General features: G+C 44.5%; 1 protein-coding gene across 1 annotated transcript in view; it reads right to left on the bottom strand.

Moving 5' to 3' along the window:
- The window catches only part of LOC116968737 (NEDD4 family-interacting protein 1-like), an 82,286-nt gene extending 67,193 nt beyond the window's left edge, over positions 1-15,093 (bottom strand). Inside the window, exons 1-4 of the mRNA XM_033015584.1 lie at positions 15,004-15,093; positions 14,681-14,768; positions 5,335-5,459; positions 2,593-2,659 (exon numbers count right to left, since the gene is read on the bottom strand). Coding sequence (XP_032871475.1) covers positions 2,593-2,659; positions 5,335-5,459; positions 14,681-14,768; positions 15,004-15,042 — 319 coding nt within the window. The 5' untranslated portion in view covers positions 15,043-15,093. The remainder of the gene's footprint in view (positions 1-2,592; positions 2,660-5,334; positions 5,460-14,680; positions 14,769-15,003) is intronic.
- Positions 15,094-20,113: the final 5,020 nt, after the last annotated feature.

Raw genomic sequence — 20,113 nt, 5'->3', positions numbered from 1 at the left:
AAAGGCCGAATGGCCTCCTCCTGCACCTATTTTCTATGTTTCTATGCTTTGCCATAAAAATAATCAGTTTTTGGGATCACAGGTAATATACAACAAAAACCACTGCAGTTTCAATATGGTGATACAAAATATAAAACGTGTGCAAGCTTGAATTCATCAAAGCAAGTTAAAAAGACACGACACAAGTCTACAACATTTTCAGAGTATGCATTGGCTGTTAGCCACACTGCTCATATGGGTTGATGCAGGCACAGCTGTAAATGTGACAGGTGACCAGTCATCCCACTCTAACTCAGCAATAGAACTATGCAGCACAACAACAGGCCCTTCTGCCCACAATGTCTGTGCTGAACATGATGCCAAGACTATTTCTTATCTACCTGCACATAATCCATATCCCTCCATTCCCTGCAATTATCATCTCTGCCTCAACTACCACTCCCGGCAGTGAATTCCAGGCACCCGCCACCCTCTGTGTACATAAACTTGCCTGCACATCTCCTATAAACTGTCCCCCTTTATAGTGTAAGGGTTAAACAGTCAATTTCAGCTAAAATGTGAAATGGAGTTATCAGCCAAATTAACAGCTCGACATTCCATAATCCCTTGAAAACAAGATTAGAGACAATGGACAATAGACAATAGACAATAGGTGCAGGAGCAGGCCATTTGGCCCTTTGAGCCAGCACCGCCATTCAATGTGATCATGGCTGATCATCCCCAATCAGTACCCCGTTCATGCCTTCTTCCCATATCCCCTGACTCCGCTATTTTTAAGAGCCCTATCTAGCTCTCTTGAAAGCATCCAGAGAACCTGCCTCCACCGCCCTCCGAGGCAGAGAATTCCACAGACTCACCACTCTCTGTGAGAAAAAGTGTTTCCTCGTCTCCGTTCTAAATGGCTTACTCCTTATTCTTAAACTGTGGCCCCTGGTTCTGGACTCCCCAAAATCCCTCTTGCATAGATCCCTGCAGAACTCCACTGGTCACAGGCATTCAGCCTGAATATTGTCCTTCCATCATAACCCTCTGTCTTCTATCAGTAAGTCAGTACTGAATCCATACAACCAAATCATATTTAATCCTGTGTATCTTAATCTTCCGAATCAGACTACCATGGGGGACTTTATCAAATGCCTCATGAAAATCCATGTGGACACCATCCCCCACCATTCTTCCCATATCCATCAGGATATTGAAAAGATTTCCGCGAGTACCATTTGGTCGGCATGGGTCTTTTTGACTCGTAGTGCAATGGAGTGGGCTCGCTATTTACTTACAGGCAGTCGAGGGCAGCCGTAGGCAATCTCCTTCACTGACTGGGCATTTTGATTGGCTCATTGGAGTTTCCTGACCTAGGAAGACCTACCAGTAGGTAAAATGCCCGCTAAACTTTATTAAACTTCTTAAAAACGTCTCCACTCCTTCTCTCCCCTTCTCCCCCCCTTCTCTAGCCCTTCGGTTTCCCTTTTCTCCCCCTTCTCTCCCCCCCCCGCGCTCTCTAAAGGACTTACGGTACTCTGTGTCAGCCGCTTTCCCTGGCCCCCACCTTCGCGATGTGTGTGTGTGTGTGTGTGTGTGTGTGTGTGTGTGTGTGTGTGTGTGTGTGTGTGTGTGTGTGTGTGTGTGTGTGTGTGTGTGTGTGTGTGTGTGTGTGTACGTGTGTGTACGTGTGTGTGTGTGTGTGTGTGTGTGTGTGTGTGTGTGCGGTCGGTAGATGCAGCTCGCAGTTTGATCGATCGAGCTCACGGTTTCAACGTGTCCGGTAGATCCAGCTCGAGGCATTCCAGGCGAGTGCCCTCGAGCTTGAAGGTCAAAGGCACTCTTCTGGACTCGCGGATTAGGTCGCCCAAGTGGGACAGGCCCTTTACGCCAGTGGTTCCCAACCTTTTTTAGCTCATGGCCCCCTTGGGATCTTTTAATTTTTCTGTGCCCCTCCCTGACATTATTAGCTGAAAAAAAGTACTTCAATATTATAATACCTTCCATAAAAATATCAGTGTTTATTAATTGCACATATATTCTCCTTTATTCTATTCCACAAACATCAAAAATATTTCAACTCCATAGATTTAAATTTATAGAACTGAAATTTAGAAGACAACAGGGTTGGTGCTCTGTGGCCCCCTTCATTGAACCTGTGGCCCCCTAAATCCCAAAACTTTTCTCTGGGCCCCCTGAAATTTGCCATGGCTCCAGGTTGGGAATCACTGCTTTACGCAACACAATACAATCTGGGGAGGGAAGCAGTTATTGTCTAGAAATTACTCTCAATAAATTAGTAAATAAAACATAGGTATGATGTTTAATCTCTGCATATTAATCACACATTATTCAATGTAATTTAATTGATTCACATTTCCATCAAAATAGCAGAAAAATGTATAAAACTATTTTGGTGTTTGACTGCTAACATTATTGGAAATGATTTTTAATAATGAGAAATGCTATTACTTCCACTTCCACATATATCTCTGCAAATGTCCAACATGCAACAAAATTCCTCTATTCAAACTGAGTTTCAGCAAAAAAACAGATCAATAAATAAATAAATCAATAAAACAGATCAAGTTAAATTAAAAGATAACTTACCGACAGCCAGAAAAATCCACCAGAGCCATAGATTCCCCTCAAAATAACCGAAAAAATAATCAGAGAACTGAAAATACAAATGTTTGTATGGAATTACAAGACAATTCTGTATTAGACTCTCGACTTTTGACACCCAAGGCGCTTTCATAAAACATGTGCGGCATGGTGGCTCAGCAGTAGAGTTGCTGCTTTACATCTCCTGCTGCGCTAGTCCTGGGTTCTGCCCCGACTGTGGGTGCTTTCTGTGCGGAGTTTATACGTGACCCCGTGGTTTTTTCTACAAAATCTTTCTCCCACACTCCAAAGACGTACAGGGTTGTAGGTTAATTGGTTTGGTATAAATGTAAATTGTCCCTTGTATGTGTAGGGTAGTGTTAATGTGCGGCGATTACATAGAAACATAGAAAATAGGTGCAGGAATAGGCCATTCGGCCCTTCGAGCCTACACTGCCATTCGATATGATCATGGCTGATCATCCAACTCTGTATCCTGTACCTGCCTTCTCTCCATACCCCCTGATCCCTTTAGCCACAAGGGCCACATCTAACTCCCTCTTAAATATAGCCAATGAACTGTGGCCTCGACTACCTTCTGTGGCAGAGAATTCCAGAGATTCACCACTCTCTGTGTGAAAAATGTTTTTCTCATCTCGGTCCTAAAGGATTTCCCCTTTATCCTTAAGCTGTTCGGTGTGGACTCGGTGGGCCAAAGAGCCTGTTTCCACACTGTATCTCTAAGCTAAATTAAACGAAACAAGAAATATTAACAACAGAGTCCACTTTGCCTTTTGGGAAAATCATTACTCCCATTCAAGTTCCCTATTCAATTGATTACATTAATATCTGGCGTATCTACAATTTCATCCCTATATTAATCCAGTGACTGAATATGACCAAACACTAAAGAAGTGCAAAGACTCACTGTCTGCTAAGTGAAAATGAAAATCTTTTAAAACCAATTCTAAACATCAATTTTTGTTTCCGGCAACTATGCCCCTCGGTTTAAGACCCTCCAGCCAGGGAAGTGACATTTCAGCATACTTCTGAAGAACACCGGATTATTTGAGGTGATAATTAAAATGAAATCCATTTATCACTATGTAGGATATCAATTTATTAACTTTGGAGAGCATTAGGATTCATTTGTTGGATACACTTGGATTGATTTTGTTAGAGCGTCAGAGGTAAAAGGGCAATCTGATAAAAGTAGATGAAATTAATGAGGGGTAGAGAAAGTGTAGTCTTTTGCCCCCCCCCCCCCCCCCCCCCCAAAGGTGAAATGGTGAAGTACCAGAGGGCATGGATTTAAGGTGAGGGGAAGGTTCAAAGGTGCCATGTGAGGTAAATATTCAACACAGAGAATGGTAGGTGCCCGAAACACATTGCAGATGGAAGCAGAGACAATAGTGATATTTAAGAGACATTTAGCCAGAGGCATGTAGTTTAGTTTAGTTTAGTTTAGTTTAGTTTAGTTTAGTTTAGTTTAGTTTAGTTTAGTTTAGTTTAGTTTAGTTTAGTTTAGTTTAGTTTAGTTTAGAGAACAGCGTGGAACTAGGCACTATAGCTGACCGAGTCCACGCTGATCACCCCTTATACTAACACTATCCTACACACTAAGGACAATTTACAATCTTTACCAAAGTCAAATCTTTATCTTTCAATTTAATACAACACAATACAATACCGTTTATTGTCATTTGAACCTCAAATGAAGTTCAACGAAATTTGATTTCTGCAGTCATACAACAAGAAAAGAACCAAGACACACACCAACACAATTTACACAAACATCCATCACAATGAATCTCCTCCTCACTGTGATGGAAGGCAAAGTCTTGTCTCTCCCCTGCTCTCCATTCCTCTCTCGAAGTCAAAGTCAAAGCCAAAGTCAAAGTCCCCGGCGGGCGATGGTAAGTCCTGCGGCCATTAAGGCCGCGCCGGGCGATGCAAGGCCGCGCTCCGGGTCTTGACGTTGGAGCCCCCGTACAATTTGATCTGTACATCTTTGGAGTGTGGGAGGAAATCGGAGCAACCGGGGAAAACCCATGCAGTCACGGGGAGAACGTACAAACAGCGCCTATAGTCAGGATCAAACCCAATATGATCAAACATCTGGCACTGTAAAGGCAGCAACTCTACCGCTGCACCACCATGCTCCCCCTAATGGGATGGGCATGGACTGAAATTGGCATAGTTCGCATTGGCGTTATGGGCATCGCACAAACGATGGGCCAAAGGGCCAGTTCCTGCATTGTACATTGCTGATGTTCATTGATGCTGATGTCCATGTTCATTGTTAATGTTGACCATCAACAATATCTGATTATCAGCCCCTCCCAACCTTGTCCCACCCATCCACTCAAGTATTGAACACTATGATGAAAAAAAATTCCTTTCAATTGGGACACCGTACCATACCACGTTGCTTGCGCAGAGAAGGATCACAATGCTCTTGGACTTTAGGCATATTCAGTTAAAAGCACCTTGCACCCAGAAGCTGATGGACATTTTGCAATCCAGTATTTTCAAGTTTTCTGGCTGCAAAACACAATTCCCAGCTAAAATCCATGATTTTCCCAAGGGGCAAACATGCATGGTTTGTGTTTTGACACCACTTTTCGGTTTCGGTATTAACATATGAATACTCCCAATGTCCTCCATACAACTCCACATTCTCAAGAACAACAGGGGTAAACATTTTTTAGACGATTTATGTCCATGTCACAGATAATGAATACTTACCCTAACAATGAGAATCCACTTCGTAAGGGACAATCCAAACCCAGAAATGGCACCATATCTCCCTGCAATGGTATTGGTTGAGCAGAAGGATAAAAAGAATCCAATCCAGTTAAATACGAAAGCAACTAAAACCAAACAAAATTAAAATATAAATTATATTTGAAGAGTTAACTGAAGGACAATCATTGCTCTTAGCACTTTCTTGCATTAATGTTCATGTTGGCAGAAATTAGTTAGGACATAGAATTTGTACTTTGTGGCACGGTGGTGCAGCGATAGAGTTGCTGCCTTAGAGCGCTTGCAGCTCCGGAGACCCAGGTTCGATCCCAACTACGGGTGCTGTCTGTACGGAGTTTGTACGTTCTCCTCGTGACCACGCGGGTTTTCTCCGAGATCTTCAGCTTCCTCCCGCACTCTAAAGACATACAGGTATGTAGGTTAATTGGCTTGGTGTATGTGTAATTTGTCCCGAGTGTGTGCAGGAAAATGTTAATGTGCGGGAATCGCTAGTCGGTGAGGACTCGTGGGGCCGAAGGGCCTGTTTCCGTTCTGTATCTGTAAACTAAACTAAACAATAGAACCAAGGTTATAATTTACAAAAAGTATTGCATGTGCTCGAATCTTGAGAAAAACACGGAGTGCTGGAGGAACTCAGTGAGTCAGGCAACATCTGTGGAGGGGATGGCCAACAAAGTGTCCCCTGTCCATTTCCTCTGCTAATGCATCTTGACCCACTTATTTCACTAGCACTTTGTAGTTTGCTTCTAGCTTCTAGCTTAGATTTCTGACCAATTTCATGTCCAATGTTAACGCTAAAATTTCTTTTGAAGAAAAAAAGTTAAATTCATAGAGTTCTCAAATGTCCCTTTAAGGACATACCAATAAACATTAGAATTCTGGTTACTGATGTAAGTCTGGAAGGCATCTATGTACAGCATGTGTTATTGACTAGATATTGACCTTGTCATTCATTGGAACTAGAGGAGGCATTCATAAGAAAGTTTAATTTAAGTTCAAGGATAGGCCTTGGTTTGAGGGCCTGGAGGGTAATACTCCAATGTTCAACAGTACATTTGGGAGATAGTGGGACAATGGAACGGGAACTAACAAAACAGGGATAATTAGGAGGTTAGGACCAGGGTAGGCTGCAATTAGGTAAATAGGTAGCAGTTGAGGTCAGTACCATTACGCAGCCCAATCTCACTTGAACTAAGATCCCAACTCCAAGCTGGGACTTACTCATGGAGTAACGGTTTTAAAACAAGGTTACTCTAAGAGGGCCCATTGGCAGACCGCATTCTTCACTGTGGTGGAAGGCAACAAAGTTCAGCCAGTCCTCCTCCCTTGTTCATCCGTGGTCGGGGCCATAAACCCTCTGTAGACGCCACTACAGATGGCTGGATGTACTGGCCCTCTCATCGGGATGATCTAAACTCCGACGTCGGGACTGTCGAACATGGCCCGGAGCGCCCGAATCGGCACTTTCCTACCGGACACCGCGGCCTCAGGATGCCCGAATCGGCACTTTCTCACCGGACACCGTGGCCTCATGATGTCATAGGCCGCAGGCCGGCGGTCGGAGCTCTTCTTCGGCGATCCCCGGCAAGGGATCCCAGACTCCGGAAAGTAAGTCAACACTGCGCCCGCTGCTGAAGCTCCGGGCCCTACTCCGGGGAAAGCCCCTCCAATCGAAGCTGTTAGGCCATGAGAGGGGAGGCGGAGAAGCGACATGGAAAAAAGTCGCCTCTCCATCAAGGGTGACTGAAGAACAGTTTCCATCGTTTCCGCCTCACCACCCCAACACAAGACACACCGAGAAACGCTAAAAACAAACAATTAGATAAACCAAGAAAAACAAAAAAAGTAGAAATAACGAACACGCTGCTGGCAGGGCAGCCAACTTGCAGCGCCCCCACTTGGATGACATCCCTTACAGTATCACACTCACTAGATATTGGACTGGAGTATAAGCTTAAATTCTAGTGCAATGCAGAAATTTAGAAAAAAAGGTTAACAGAGCAAAATAGAGTTAGCAGGCTGGATCTTGTCGGTTTTTGCCTGAATGCTACTATTGAAACTGTTGAAATATCAGGTTGATATCTGCTGGATTTGAGGTCCCACTGATTTCAATGGGGATTGTCAGCCAAGGAGGTAAATGAGTCAAGGAGGTATAGTCGGTGGGGGCGCCTCGAGTCGGTTGCCCTGCCAGCAGCGTTTCGTAATTTTTACTTTTTTTGTTTTTTTTAATTGTGTCCAAATGTGCGTTTTAATGTCTCTTGGTATGTCTTGTGTGGGGAGTGGTGAGGGGGGGGGTAAGGGGAGAACCGCTTTTGGTCGCTTCCTCCACGGAGAGGCAACTTTTTCCAAGTCGCTGCCCTCGCGGCCTAACACCGTGAATTGGAGCGGCCTTTCCCGGAGTCGGGCCCAGAGTTTCAGCAGCGGGCGCAGCGTGGACTTCTCATCGCGGAGCAGGCGAGCCCTTGCCGGGGGTCGCCAGAAGGGAGTGCTCCGATCGCTGGCCCACGGCTTATAACATCCTGAGGCCGCGGTCTGCTGAGTTTCTAGCCGCGGGCACGTTGTCCGGAACCTGGGACCCCTCGTTAGAGATCGCTGGAGAAGAGCTCCGACCGCCGGCCCGCGGCCAATAGCATCCTGAAGCCGCGGTCTGCGGAACTTCTAGGCGCGGCGTGGACTTAACATCCGGAGTGGGATCCCTCGCCGGGGATCCCTGAAGAAGAGCTCCAACCACCGGTCTGCGGCCTACAACATCCTGAAGCTGCTGTCTCTGGTAGGGAAGCGCCGATTCAGGACTTACCGTCCCAATGAGAACGCCTGTACATCTGGCCGCCCGCAGCAGCGACTGCGGAGGTTCATGGCCCCGACCATGAGGGAACAATGGAGGAGGACTGACTGTACTTTGTGCCTTCCACCACAGTGAAGAATGCTGTGGTGGATGTTTGTGTTAAATTTTATTGTGTATTGCGTGTTCTTTTTTGATTGTACCGCTGCTGGCAAATTCATTTCACTGCACTTTATTTTAACATGTTTAATTATTAATTCTTTTTCCAGAATAGGAGAATTAAGAACTAGAGGGCATGGGTTTACAGTGAGAGGGGAAATATTTAATGGGAACCTGAGGGGCAACTTTTTCACACTGAAGATGATGGGTAAATGCAATGAGGAAGTGGTTGAGTGTTTGTCCTCAATGACACTGTCTCTGCCATCTGCTGGAGAAGTTTTCAGAATTTCACATGAAGCCATCTACAAATATTCAATAAAGCCCTGATAATCTAACACACTTGTGATTTTGGATTTTTGGATCCATCTGTCTGCCTGCCTGCCTGTCTGTCTGTCTGTCTGTCTGTCTGTCTGTCTGTCTGTCTGTCTGTCTGTCTGTCTGTCTGTCTGTCTGTCTGTCTGTCTGTCTGTCTGTCTGTCTGTTTGTTTCTATGAATGTGTATTCACATTTTTTACTTTACAAAACCCCAATTTGAGAAAGATTTCTTTGCTCAGCATTCGCACTTACAGCTATGACATCACAATGAGATTGTAGCCCCGCTCGCTACAATGTTGCTATCCCAGGACACTGAGTCCTGCCAGCCCTAGCAAGCATTTTTAAAAAGTTTAAAATGAGGGAGGGTGAATAAGGGGAAATGAGTAGCCTCTACGTAGTTGGGGGCAATGGGTGAGTGGTGGAATATTGCATTGGGGGAACGGGTTGCATTGGGGGAATGGGTGAGTGGTGGAATATTGCCTTGGGGAACGGGTTGCGTTGGGGGACCAGGCCTCCCATGTGACAGAGACCCAACGGGTCCCACTTGATCTAGTATCTATATAATTAAAAGTGTCATCTTGACCACTTCCTGTTTTTAACTCTGCACTGTGCTCTGATTTTAGAAAAAACACTACAACATATAGCTGTGATTTTTTGGCCATCTTACTCAGAGTTCTCCGTGCAGGCCCCAAAGATTTTTCCCATCTATGAAAAATAAAAGAGATATTAGTGTTTAAAAAATCTTGAGATTCTCTCTTCTGCCAATCACCGCCATGAAGGCCACGCCCCTTCTGGTGGGAGGGGGAGGGACTGTAAAACGCAGAAGTGTGGGCGTGGCTCAGTGTGTCTGCAAGATGGCGAGGGAGTGATCATGACTCTCTGTCTGAGCTGGGAAACTACAGAACACTGTGAGTATGCAATGTACTTGAATAAATGATTTGTTAGCCCTTAATGAAAATGAAATAAGTTGTTTGGCCTGCCCCATGCTTGTAACTGCAAAGGCAATGGAAATGAAGTGAAAATGCAATGAGCTGTTTGGCTTGGGCCTGCCCTGTGCTTGAAAGTGCAATGGCAATGGAAATGAAGTGAAAATGCTATCTGTTTGGCTTGAGCCTGCCATGTGCTTGAAACTGCAATGGCAATGGAAATGTAGTGAAAATGCAATGAGCTGTTTGGTTTGAGCCTGCCCTGTGCTTGAAAGTGCAATGCAATGGAAGTGAAATGAAAATGCAATGAGCTGTTTAGCCTGCCCTGTGCTTGAAACTGCAATGCAATTGGAAATGAAATGAAATGAGTTGTTTGGCCTGCTTGAAACCAGGTATTTTGGCCCACAAGGCCCCTATTAGCCAAGAAACCAGTCCCTTTAGTCCAAAATGCCCGTATTAGCCCAGGAAGAGCATTTTGGCCCAAAAGGCCCGTGCCAGGCCGGGAAAAGTCCAGAAAAAGTGCCTTTCACTGATATTTCACTCCAATTTATTTTTAAAGAGCCCCATCGGCCTATCAGGCCTGTACTAGCCCAGGAGCCCCATCGGCCAACCAGTAAGTATTCCCTCTGCAAGTATTAAACCTCATCCCCGTATTTTTCTCCCTCCCATCATTTGCTCCCTGTGAGATCCAGGCCAGGATAGACTTTCCTCCTTCATTGCTGTGATCTGCAGAAAAACATGAAAAAGCTCTAAAATTGATCCTCCACCTTCTCTCTCACAGAGTCTCTCACCTGTTTTGGACAGAATTTCTGGCAGTTTCTGAGCTACCAGCTCACCAGGCCTGAGTGACAGAGCTGTCAGCCCACCAGGCCTGAGTGACTGAGCTGCCAGCCCAAGAATCCATTTGGCGCACAATGTCCATACTAGCCCTCTGGAAACCAGTCCCTTTAGCCCATAACACCCATACTAGCGCTCCAGAAACCCCCCCCCCCTCCCCCCCACTGGCCATCAATATTGGAATTGGTGGAGAGGTGGAATATTGCGTTGGGGGAACAAGCCCTCCTGTGTGAACATAGGACACAACGGGTCCCACTTAGTCTAGTATATTACTAAAACTCTCATATTGTTTATTATTATGTCTGTGAACTCTCCGAATGTCTGTCGGTGAGTGTGATCCAGAAATTACACCAAAACGGTACACGATAGCACTACAATTTTTGGCCCACCTTACTCCTGCGGTGTATTGTATCAAGTTTCATTTAGATTAATGGTATATTTTACTTTATTCACATTTTAAACTTTACAAAAACTGCTTTTACAAAAATCTCTTGCATCTGCACTAGCAGTTAGCAGCATATGACCTCACAATGGGATCTCATTTACATAAACTGCCCCACAATTACATCACAATGAGATCTCAATAACAATTTTAAAAATTCTGTTTTAAAAAACACAGCAGCTTCCAGCCAACAATGACGTCAAGGGGAGTAGGGAGGGGAGAGGGGTTATGGAGGGAGGAAGGGAGTGACTGAGGGTAGGGGAAAGGAGAGGGAGGGAGAGCTGAGGGATGCAGTGGGGAGGGGAATAGGAGAGGGGAAAGAAGAGGGAGGGTGAAGAGGAGGGGGAGGAAGTGCTGGGGATGAGGGGGAATGGAGGACAATAGAGGTAGGAAGAGGGATGGATGGCGATGCACACTTGGGGACGGTTGTCGTGAATCACATCACAACCGGGATTTCTGGCATCGTAACAGAAACCCGTCAGTCGTGCTTGCACAGTTGGAGGCTATGGGTAATTGGTGGAACATTGCGTGCAGGGACCAGCCCTCCCGTGTGACAGGGACCCAATGGGTCCCACTTGGTCTAATATATATTACTAAAACTCTCATCTTGTTTGCTATTGTCTGTCTGTAAGAGTGATCCTGAAATTACACCAAAACAGTACACGATAGTGCTAAAAATGTTGGACCACCTTACTCACCATTGTTATGTGGTGTGGTGTATCAAGTTTTGTTCAGATTGATGGTATATTTTACAAGTTATTCACATTTTAAACTTTACAATAACCACTTTGACAAAAACTCTCCCATCTGCGCTGGCAGTTAGCAGCTTATGACATCACAATGGGATCTCATTTACATAAACTGCCCATCAGCAGTGTTTCACCCCACAATGACATGACAATGGGATCTCACTTACAATTAAAACCCCTCTGTTTTAAAAAACACAGCAGCGTTCCACCTCACAATGGCATCAAGGAGGTAAGGGAGGGGAGAGAGATTATGAAGGGAGGGAGGGAGTGACTGAGGGTAGGGGAAAGGAGAGGGAGGGAGAGGTGAGGGAGGAAGTGGGGGAGGGGAGGAGTCTAGTGGAAAAAAGAGGGGGGTGAAGAGGAGGGGGAGAACTGCTGGGGATGAGGGGGAATGGAGGAGGATAGGGGTAGGAAGAGGGATGGCTAGGAGCACTTGGGGAGGGTTGCCATGACTCGCGTCACAACGAGGATCTCTGGCGTCACAACGGGCCCCCATCAGCCGCGCCTGCACAGTTGGGGGCTATGGGTGAGTGGTGGAATATTGCGTTTGGGGACCTGCCCTCCCGTGTGACAGGAACCCAACGGGTTCTCACTTGGTCTAGTTACTACTAATATTCAACATAAATTTAATTTACTTATTTCAGATTTTTTTCTCAAATGTAAGTTGAAGGAAGCACAGGTTTAAAGATAATGCATGAACCAGGGTCTCGGTGAGTTGAAAAGGATAGCTAGAAGTATAGTATTGGAGAATCTGGAACAAGTTATAGGAGTAGAATTAGCCATTCAGCCCATCGAGTCTACCCCGCCATTCAATCATGGCTGATTTCTGCTTCCTAATCCCATTTTCCTGCCTTCTCCTCATAACCCTTGACACCCGTTCTCATCACAAATTTGTCTATCTCTGCCTTAAAAATATCCACTGACTTTGGAACTGGGGCCTTGAGGAAGTTCTGGAACTAGGACCCTGCCAAGTGGGAAAGAAGGACATCATACCTTATCCAGTAAGCCGGGTGCTGAATCATCTGCATTTCCAATTATTCAGGTATTGAATGATCAGAGTTTTTTTTATGGTTCCTTGCCAAGAAAAGTAATTGTGCACTTTTTCTGCAATGCAACCAGCCAAAATGAGTGTTGTGCTTGGATTTCTCTCGCTTCTCCTGGTACTCTGCCTGGTGCATACGGAAAGGCACCACGAGATCCAAATCCCGTTCCGAAAACACATCTCAAGCATGCCATTGTATTGCTCAGGGACACATCTAGTTGTCATTATAGATTTCATTACATCACATGGGTCTCCATTGGGGGTTTCATCAAGCACATTTTAAGTGGGTATCTCTTGTGGCATCTACTAGCAGTCGCTAGGGGTTCCACTCCAGCAGAGTAAGTCGTGTCTAAGCACAGGATGTTTATATAGATGTGAAGAATATTCCCAGACTGCTGTCATGATGTTCTCACCCTGCACTGATTCACTATCTCCAGGCAGCTTAACCAGCCGGCTAATTAGACAGGAGTGATCCCCACTTCAAACGTGCTTGATGACATCCACACTGAGGCCCAAGAGTGAAATAATGAAATCCATACGACAACCCGATGTGTCATTGAACAAAGCATTGGCATGGTACTTTGGGAAACTGAGTGGCCATGGTATACTGTGCTAGGGAGAACATTGTTCAACCTTATGGCTGGACCTGTTGGTAACATGGAACGGGGAATAAACCTCTTTAGAAATCCAAAAGGAGATGAGGAGGAATTTATACAGTGAGTCAGGTGCTGAATCATCTGCATTTCCAATTATTCAGGTATTGAATTATCAGAGTTTTATTAATGGTTCCTTGCCAAGAAAAGTAACCATGTGCACTTTTTCTGCAATGCAACCAGCATTGAGTATAGAAGTTGGGATGTAATGTTAAAATTGTACAAGGCATTGGTGAGGCCAATTATGGAGTATGGTGTACAATTTTGGTTGCCTAATTATAGGAAGGATGTCAACAAAATAGAGAGAGTACAGAGGAGATTTACTAGAATGTTGCCTGGGTTTCAGCAACTAAGTTACAGAGAAAGGTTTTACAAGTTAGGTCTTTATTCTTTGGAGCGCAGAAGGTTAAGGGGGGACTTGATAGAGGTCTTTAAAATGATGAGAGGGATAGACAGAGTTGACGTGGATAAGCTTTTCCCATTGAGAGTAGGGAAGATTCAAACAAGAGGACATGACTTGAGAATTAAGGGACAGAAGTTTAGGGGTAACATGAGGGGGAACTTCTTTACTCAGAGAGTGGTAGCTGTGTGGAATGAGCTTCCAGTGGAAATGGTGGAGGCAGGTTCGATTTTATCATTTAAAAATAAATTGGATAGGTATATGGACGGGAAAGGAATGGAGGGTTATGGTCTGAGTGCAGGTAGATGGGACTAGGGGAGAGTAAGTGTTCGGCACGGACTAGAAGGGCCGAGATGGCCTGTTTCCGTGCTGTAAATGTTATATGGTTATTATATGGTTATTTGGGTATTTTTAAGGCAGAGATTGACAGATGTATGATTGGTAAGGGTGTCAGGAGTTAAGGGGAAAAGGCAGGAGAATGGGTTTGAGAGGGAAAGATAGATCAGTCATGATGTGCTTAGCTGTGGAACTTGGACACTTCATGCTGAACATGAAGATTCAAAGATTCAGAAAGTGATACAGATATTACTCAAGTTCACTGTCATTTTTGACAAGTTGTCCATTTGTAAAATTCTATCTAGAGCATATACAAACTACATGAAATGTCTGAATGAGAACTATAGTAGGAACACAAAAATAAAAAGAGATTTTGAAAGGTAGCACATCTATCAGTGTTTCATGCTGTACCGGATATCATTCATTAAATGCAAAGCTTTAGGCGAGTAAGTCATTTTGGATATAGCAAAACCAGATTAATATTTAAATTCCTAGCAATTGTCCAAATCTTTAAATGCAGTTAATTCAAGCTGCTGCTGGGCTTCTGTAAATGTGATATATATATATAAACTCACAGCCCGAGGTGTTTTAATAGCCACGTTGACACCAATTCCTTTTAAATTACATCAATTTGAAAAAGGCTTTGCAAATTAGCTTCTATAGGAAATCAATTTGAAATACACTTACTGAAAAAGGACAGAAGAAAAATCCCATCATTTCCTAGGACCAGCTGATGGCCTTCACCATAAGCATCTCCTAAGGTGAAATCATCTTCCTATTTTCACCAAAAGACAGGCACGTTATCGTACAAGCTAATTCCATTGCATATGTTGCTTCACACTCACAATCTGCTACAGTAAGTTAAATTGCTGCACAGTGAAAAGCTACAAACCAGTGGTCTCCCTGCTACATCTATTTACACTGTAATTGTTGTGGCATTCGTGTTCTATTAGGAGCTAGCATTTACATACAGCTGAACTGTAATCTAGCTGGTAACAAAAAACACTCACATATTCGCAGAAGATAATTGGCTTGCCATTAAAATCCATCACTTCGAAGTCATCTTGTCAAGTTTCACATCTTTTTTACTCACGAGGACAGCCATATTGGGATAAACTAAGTTACCTTACAACAGGGGGTGGAAAACAGAGAAGCCAATAAAAACAGACCCTTTCTCAAACTTATGGTGCAACTCCTCAGGCATTCAGTTTAGAATCATGGGGAAAAAAACCCTTGTTATTAACAGGCGCAAAAAGACACATCTATCCGCTACTTGTAATACATAGTCGCCAAGAGAATGGAGCTATTTTAAGTACATAAGCACGTCCTTCAGAGTTGGATTCATTTCATGTCAGGAATGTTGATGCTTTCTAACATGTTGCATTGACATTTGATCTGAAAGCACATCTTGGCATTGTGTTTGATACATTTGCTCAATTTAATTATCCTTGTCTTATGTCAGAATTTAATAGCAAATTATATTAATGGGAAAGAAAGAAAAATAAACTAAATAGTTTCTTTCTTTAAATATATTCTTAAATGTTACCGAGTGTTGTGACAGTAAAATTACTGGATAAAACAATACGATGACCTCGGTTCAAATCCTACTGCAATTTAAATTCAACCAATAATTTGTGAGAAAAACAACTAGCCTTACCATGAAGACTCAATTGTCGTAAAGATCTATTCAGAGCCTCTACTTCCTGAGAAGATTACGGAGAGTCGGTTTGTCAAGGAGGACCCTCTCTAACTTCTACAGGTGCACACTAGAGAGCATGCTGACCGGTTGCATCGTGGCTTGGTTCGGCAACTTGAGCGCCCTGGAGAGGAAAAGACTACAAAAAGTAGTAAACACTGCCCAGTGCCCACTGCCACTGCCCAGTCCATCATTGGCTCTGACCTCCCCTCTATCGAGGGGATCTATTGCAGTCGCTGCCTCAAAAAGGCTGGCAGTGTCATCAAGGACCCACACCATCCTGGCCACACACTCATCTCCCTGCTACCTTCAGGTAGAAGGTACAGGAGCCTGAAGATTGCAACGACCAGGTTCAGGAATAGCTACTTCCCCACAGCCATCAGGCTATTAAACTTGGCTCGGACAAAACTCTGAACATTAATAGCCCATTATCTGTCATTTGCACTTTATCAGTTTATTTATGCATGTGTGTATATATTTATATAATGGTATATGGACACACTGATCTGTTCTGTAGTCAATGCCTACTATGTTCTGTTGTGCTGAAGCAAAGCAAGAATTTCATTGTCCTATCAGGGACACATGACAATAAACTCTCTTGAATCTTGAATCTTGAGTTCACTAATCTTGATCAATCTGCCATCCTTACCCTACACTCAACCACCAATGCCCTTCGAAATGACCCACTAAATCATTCAGTTTTACTATCTGTTATTTGTTCACACAGAGAACGAATAAAACCGGACAGACCATCTGAGGTTTATCAAGCATTGACCTACACACTTCCTCAAAATCAACAGCGATAAGACAGAATTCCTCCTCATAGGCTCCAAATCCACACTCAGCAAAATCAATAACCCCACTCTCACCATCGACGGCACCACTGTCTCCCCATCTCCCCAGGCCCGCAACCTTGGCGTGATCTTTGATTCCACCCTCTCCCTTGAGCCTCACATCCGCCATGTATAAAATTGTATAAGGGGTAAGAGTGTTGTAAAAACAAGCCTGAAGGCTTTGTGTCTCAATGCAAGGAGCATTCGTAATAAGGTGGATGAGTTGAATGTGCAGATAGCTATTAATGACTATGATATAGTTGGGATCACGGAGACATGGCTCCAGGGTGACCAAGGCTGGGAGCTGAACATCCAGGGATATTCAATATTCAGGAGGGATAGAGACAAAGGAAAAGGAGGTGGGGTAGCGTTGCTGATTAGAGAGGAGATTAACGCAATGGAAAGGAAGGACATTAGTTTGCAGGATGTGGAATCGGTATGGGTAGAGCTGCGAAACACTAAGGGGCAGAAAACGCTGGTGGGTGTTGTGTACAGGCCACCTAACAGTAGTAGTGAAGTTGGAGATGGTATCAAACAGGAAATTAGAAATGCGTGCGACAAAGGCAAAACCGTTATAAGGGTGACTTCAATCTACATATAGATTGGGTGAATCAAATTGGCAGGGGTGCTGAGGAAGAGGATTTCTTGGAATGTATGCGGGATAGTTATCTAAATCAACATGTAGAGGAACCAACGAGAGAGCAGGCTATTTTAGACTGGGTATTGAGTAATGAGGAAGGGTTAGTTAGCAGTCTTGTTGTACGTGCCCCCTTGGGCAAGAGTGACCATAATATGGTTGAGTTCTTCATTAGGATGGAGAGTGACATTGTTAATTCAGAAACAATGGTTCTGAACTTAAAGAAAGGTAACTTTGAGGGTATGAGACGTGAATTGGCCAAGATTGACTGGCAATTAATTCTAAAAGGGTTGACGGTGGATATGCAATGGAAGACATTTAAAGACTGCATGGGTGAACTACAAAAATTGTTCATCCCAGTTTGGCAAAAGAATAAATCAGGGAAGGTAGTGCATCCGTGGATAACAAGGGAAATCAGGGATAGTATCAAAGCGAAGGATGATGCGTACAAATTAGCCAGAAAAAGCAGCATACCGGAGGACTGGGAGAAATTCAGAGACCAGCAGAGGAGGACAAAGGGCTTAATTAGGAAAGGAAAAATAGATTATGAAAGAAAACTGGCAGGGAACATAAAAACTGACTGCAAAAGTTTTTATAGATATGTGAAAAGAAAGAGATTAGTTAAAACAAATGTAGGTCCCTTGCAGTCAGAAACGGGTGAGTTGATCATGGGGAACAAGGATATGGCGGACCAATTGAATAACTACTTTGGTTCCGTCTTCACTAAGGAAGACATAAATAATCTGCCGGAAATAGCAGGGGACCGCGGGTCAAAGGAATTGGAGGAATTGAGTGAAATCCAGGTTAGCCGGGAAGTGGTGTTGGGTAAATTAAATGGATTAAAGGCCGATAAATCCCCAGGGCCAGATAGGCTGCATCCCAGAGTACTTAAGGAAGTAGCTCCAGAAATAGTGGATGCATTAGTAATAATCTTTCAAAACTCTTTAGATTCTGGAGTAGTTCCTGAGGATTGGCGGGTAGCAAACGTAACCCCACTTTTTAAGAAGGGAGGGAGAGAGAAAACGGGGAATTACAGACCAGTTAGTCTAACATCGGTAGTGGGGAAACTGCTAGAGTCAGTTATTAAAGATGGGATAGCAGCACATTTGGAAAGTGGTGAAATCATTGGACAAAGTCAGCATGGATTTACAAAAGGTAAATCATGTCTGACGAATCTTATAGAATTTTTCGAGGATGTAACTAGTAGCGTGGATAGGGGAGAACCAGTGGATGTGGTGTATCTGGACTTCCAGAAGGCTTTCGACAAGGTCCCACATAAGAAATTAGTTTACAAACTTAAAGCACACGGCATTGGGGGTTCAGTATTGATGTGGATAGAGAACTGGCTGGCAAACAGGAAGCAAAGAGTAGGAGTAAACGGGTCCTTTTCACAATGGCAGGCAGTGACTAGTGGGGTACCGCAAGGCTCAGTGCTGGGACCCCAGCTATTTACAATATATATTAATGATCTGGATGAGGGAATTGAAGGCAATATCTCCAAGTTTGCGGATGACACTAAGCTGGGGGGCAGTGTTAGCTGTGAGGAGGATGCTAGGAGACTGCAAGGTGACTTGGATAGGCTGGGTGAGTGGGCAAATGTTTGGCAGATGCAGTATCATGTGGATAAATGTGAGGTTATCCATTTTGGTGGCAAAAACAGGAAAGCAGACTATTATCTAAATGGTGGCCGACTAGGAAAAGGGGAGATGCAGCGAGACCTGGGTGTCATGGTACACCAGTCATTGAAAGTGGGCATGCAGGTGCAGCAGGCAGTGAAGAAAGCGAATGGTATGTTAGCTTTCATAGCAAAAGGATTTGAGTATAGGAGCAGGGAGGTTCTACTGCAGTTGTACAGGGTCTTGGTGAGACGACACCTGCGTACAGTTTTGGTCTCCAAATCTGAGGAAGGACATTATTGCCATAGAGGGAGTGCAGAGAAGGTTCACCAGACTGATTCCTGGGATGTCAGGACTGTCTTATGAAGAAAGACTGGATAGACTTGGTTTATACTCTCTAGAATTTAGGAGATTGAGAGGGGATCTTATAGAAACTTACAAAATTCTTAAGGGGTTGGACAGGTTAGATGCAGGAAGATTGCTCCCGATGTTGGGGAAGTCCAGGACAAGGGGTCACAGCTTAAGGATAAGGGGGAAATCCTTTAAAACCGAGATGAGAAGAACTTTTTTCACACAGAGAGTGGTGAATCTCTGGAACTCCCTGCCACAGAGGGTAGTCGAGGCCAGTTCATTGGCTATATTTAAGAGGGAGTTAGATGTGGCCCTTGTGGCTAAGGGGATCAGAGGGTATGGAGAGAAGGCAGGTACGGGATACTGAGTTGGATGATCAGCCATGATCATATTGAATGGCGGTGCAGGCTCGAAGGGCCGAATGGCCTACTCCTGCACCTAATTTCTATGTTTCTATGTTTCTATGTCATTAAAACCTCCTTCTTTCATTTCTGCAACATCGCCAAACTCAGACCCTCTCTCACACCTCCCGCTGCTGAAAGACTCATCCATGCCTTCACCTCCTCCCGACTGGACTATTGCAACTCACTTCTCCTTGGCATCAGCTCCACCTACATCAACCGACTCCAACTGGTCCAGAACGCAGCCGCCCGACTCATCACCCACACCAAATCCTGGCATCGCATCACTCCAGTCCTCAAACAACTACACTGGCTTCCCAACTCCCACCGGATCACCTACAAAATCCTGGTCCTCACCTACAAAGCCCTTCACCATCTGGCCCCACCATATCTCACTGACCTCCTCTCCCCCTACCAACCCTCACGGTCCCTCAGATCCACATCAGCCGGTCTCCTCTCCATCCACGTCCAACCTCTGCAGTTTTGGGGACAGAGCCTTCTCCAGGGCAGCTCCCAGGCTCTGGAACTCCCTCCCCCAACTGATCCGCAATTCCGTGTCCCTCACCATCTTCCAGTCCCGCCTCAA

Source organism: Amblyraja radiata, chromosome 1 (genome assembly GCF_010909765.2).
Source record: "Amblyraja radiata isolate CabotCenter1 chromosome 1, sAmbRad1.1.pri, whole genome shotgun sequence".
In the NCBI taxonomy this organism is placed as follows: domain Eukaryota; kingdom Metazoa; phylum Chordata; class Chondrichthyes; order Rajiformes; family Rajidae; genus Amblyraja; species Amblyraja radiata.
Note: the sequence above shows the minus strand (reverse complement) of the source record. Positions and strands in the feature narration are given on the sequence as shown.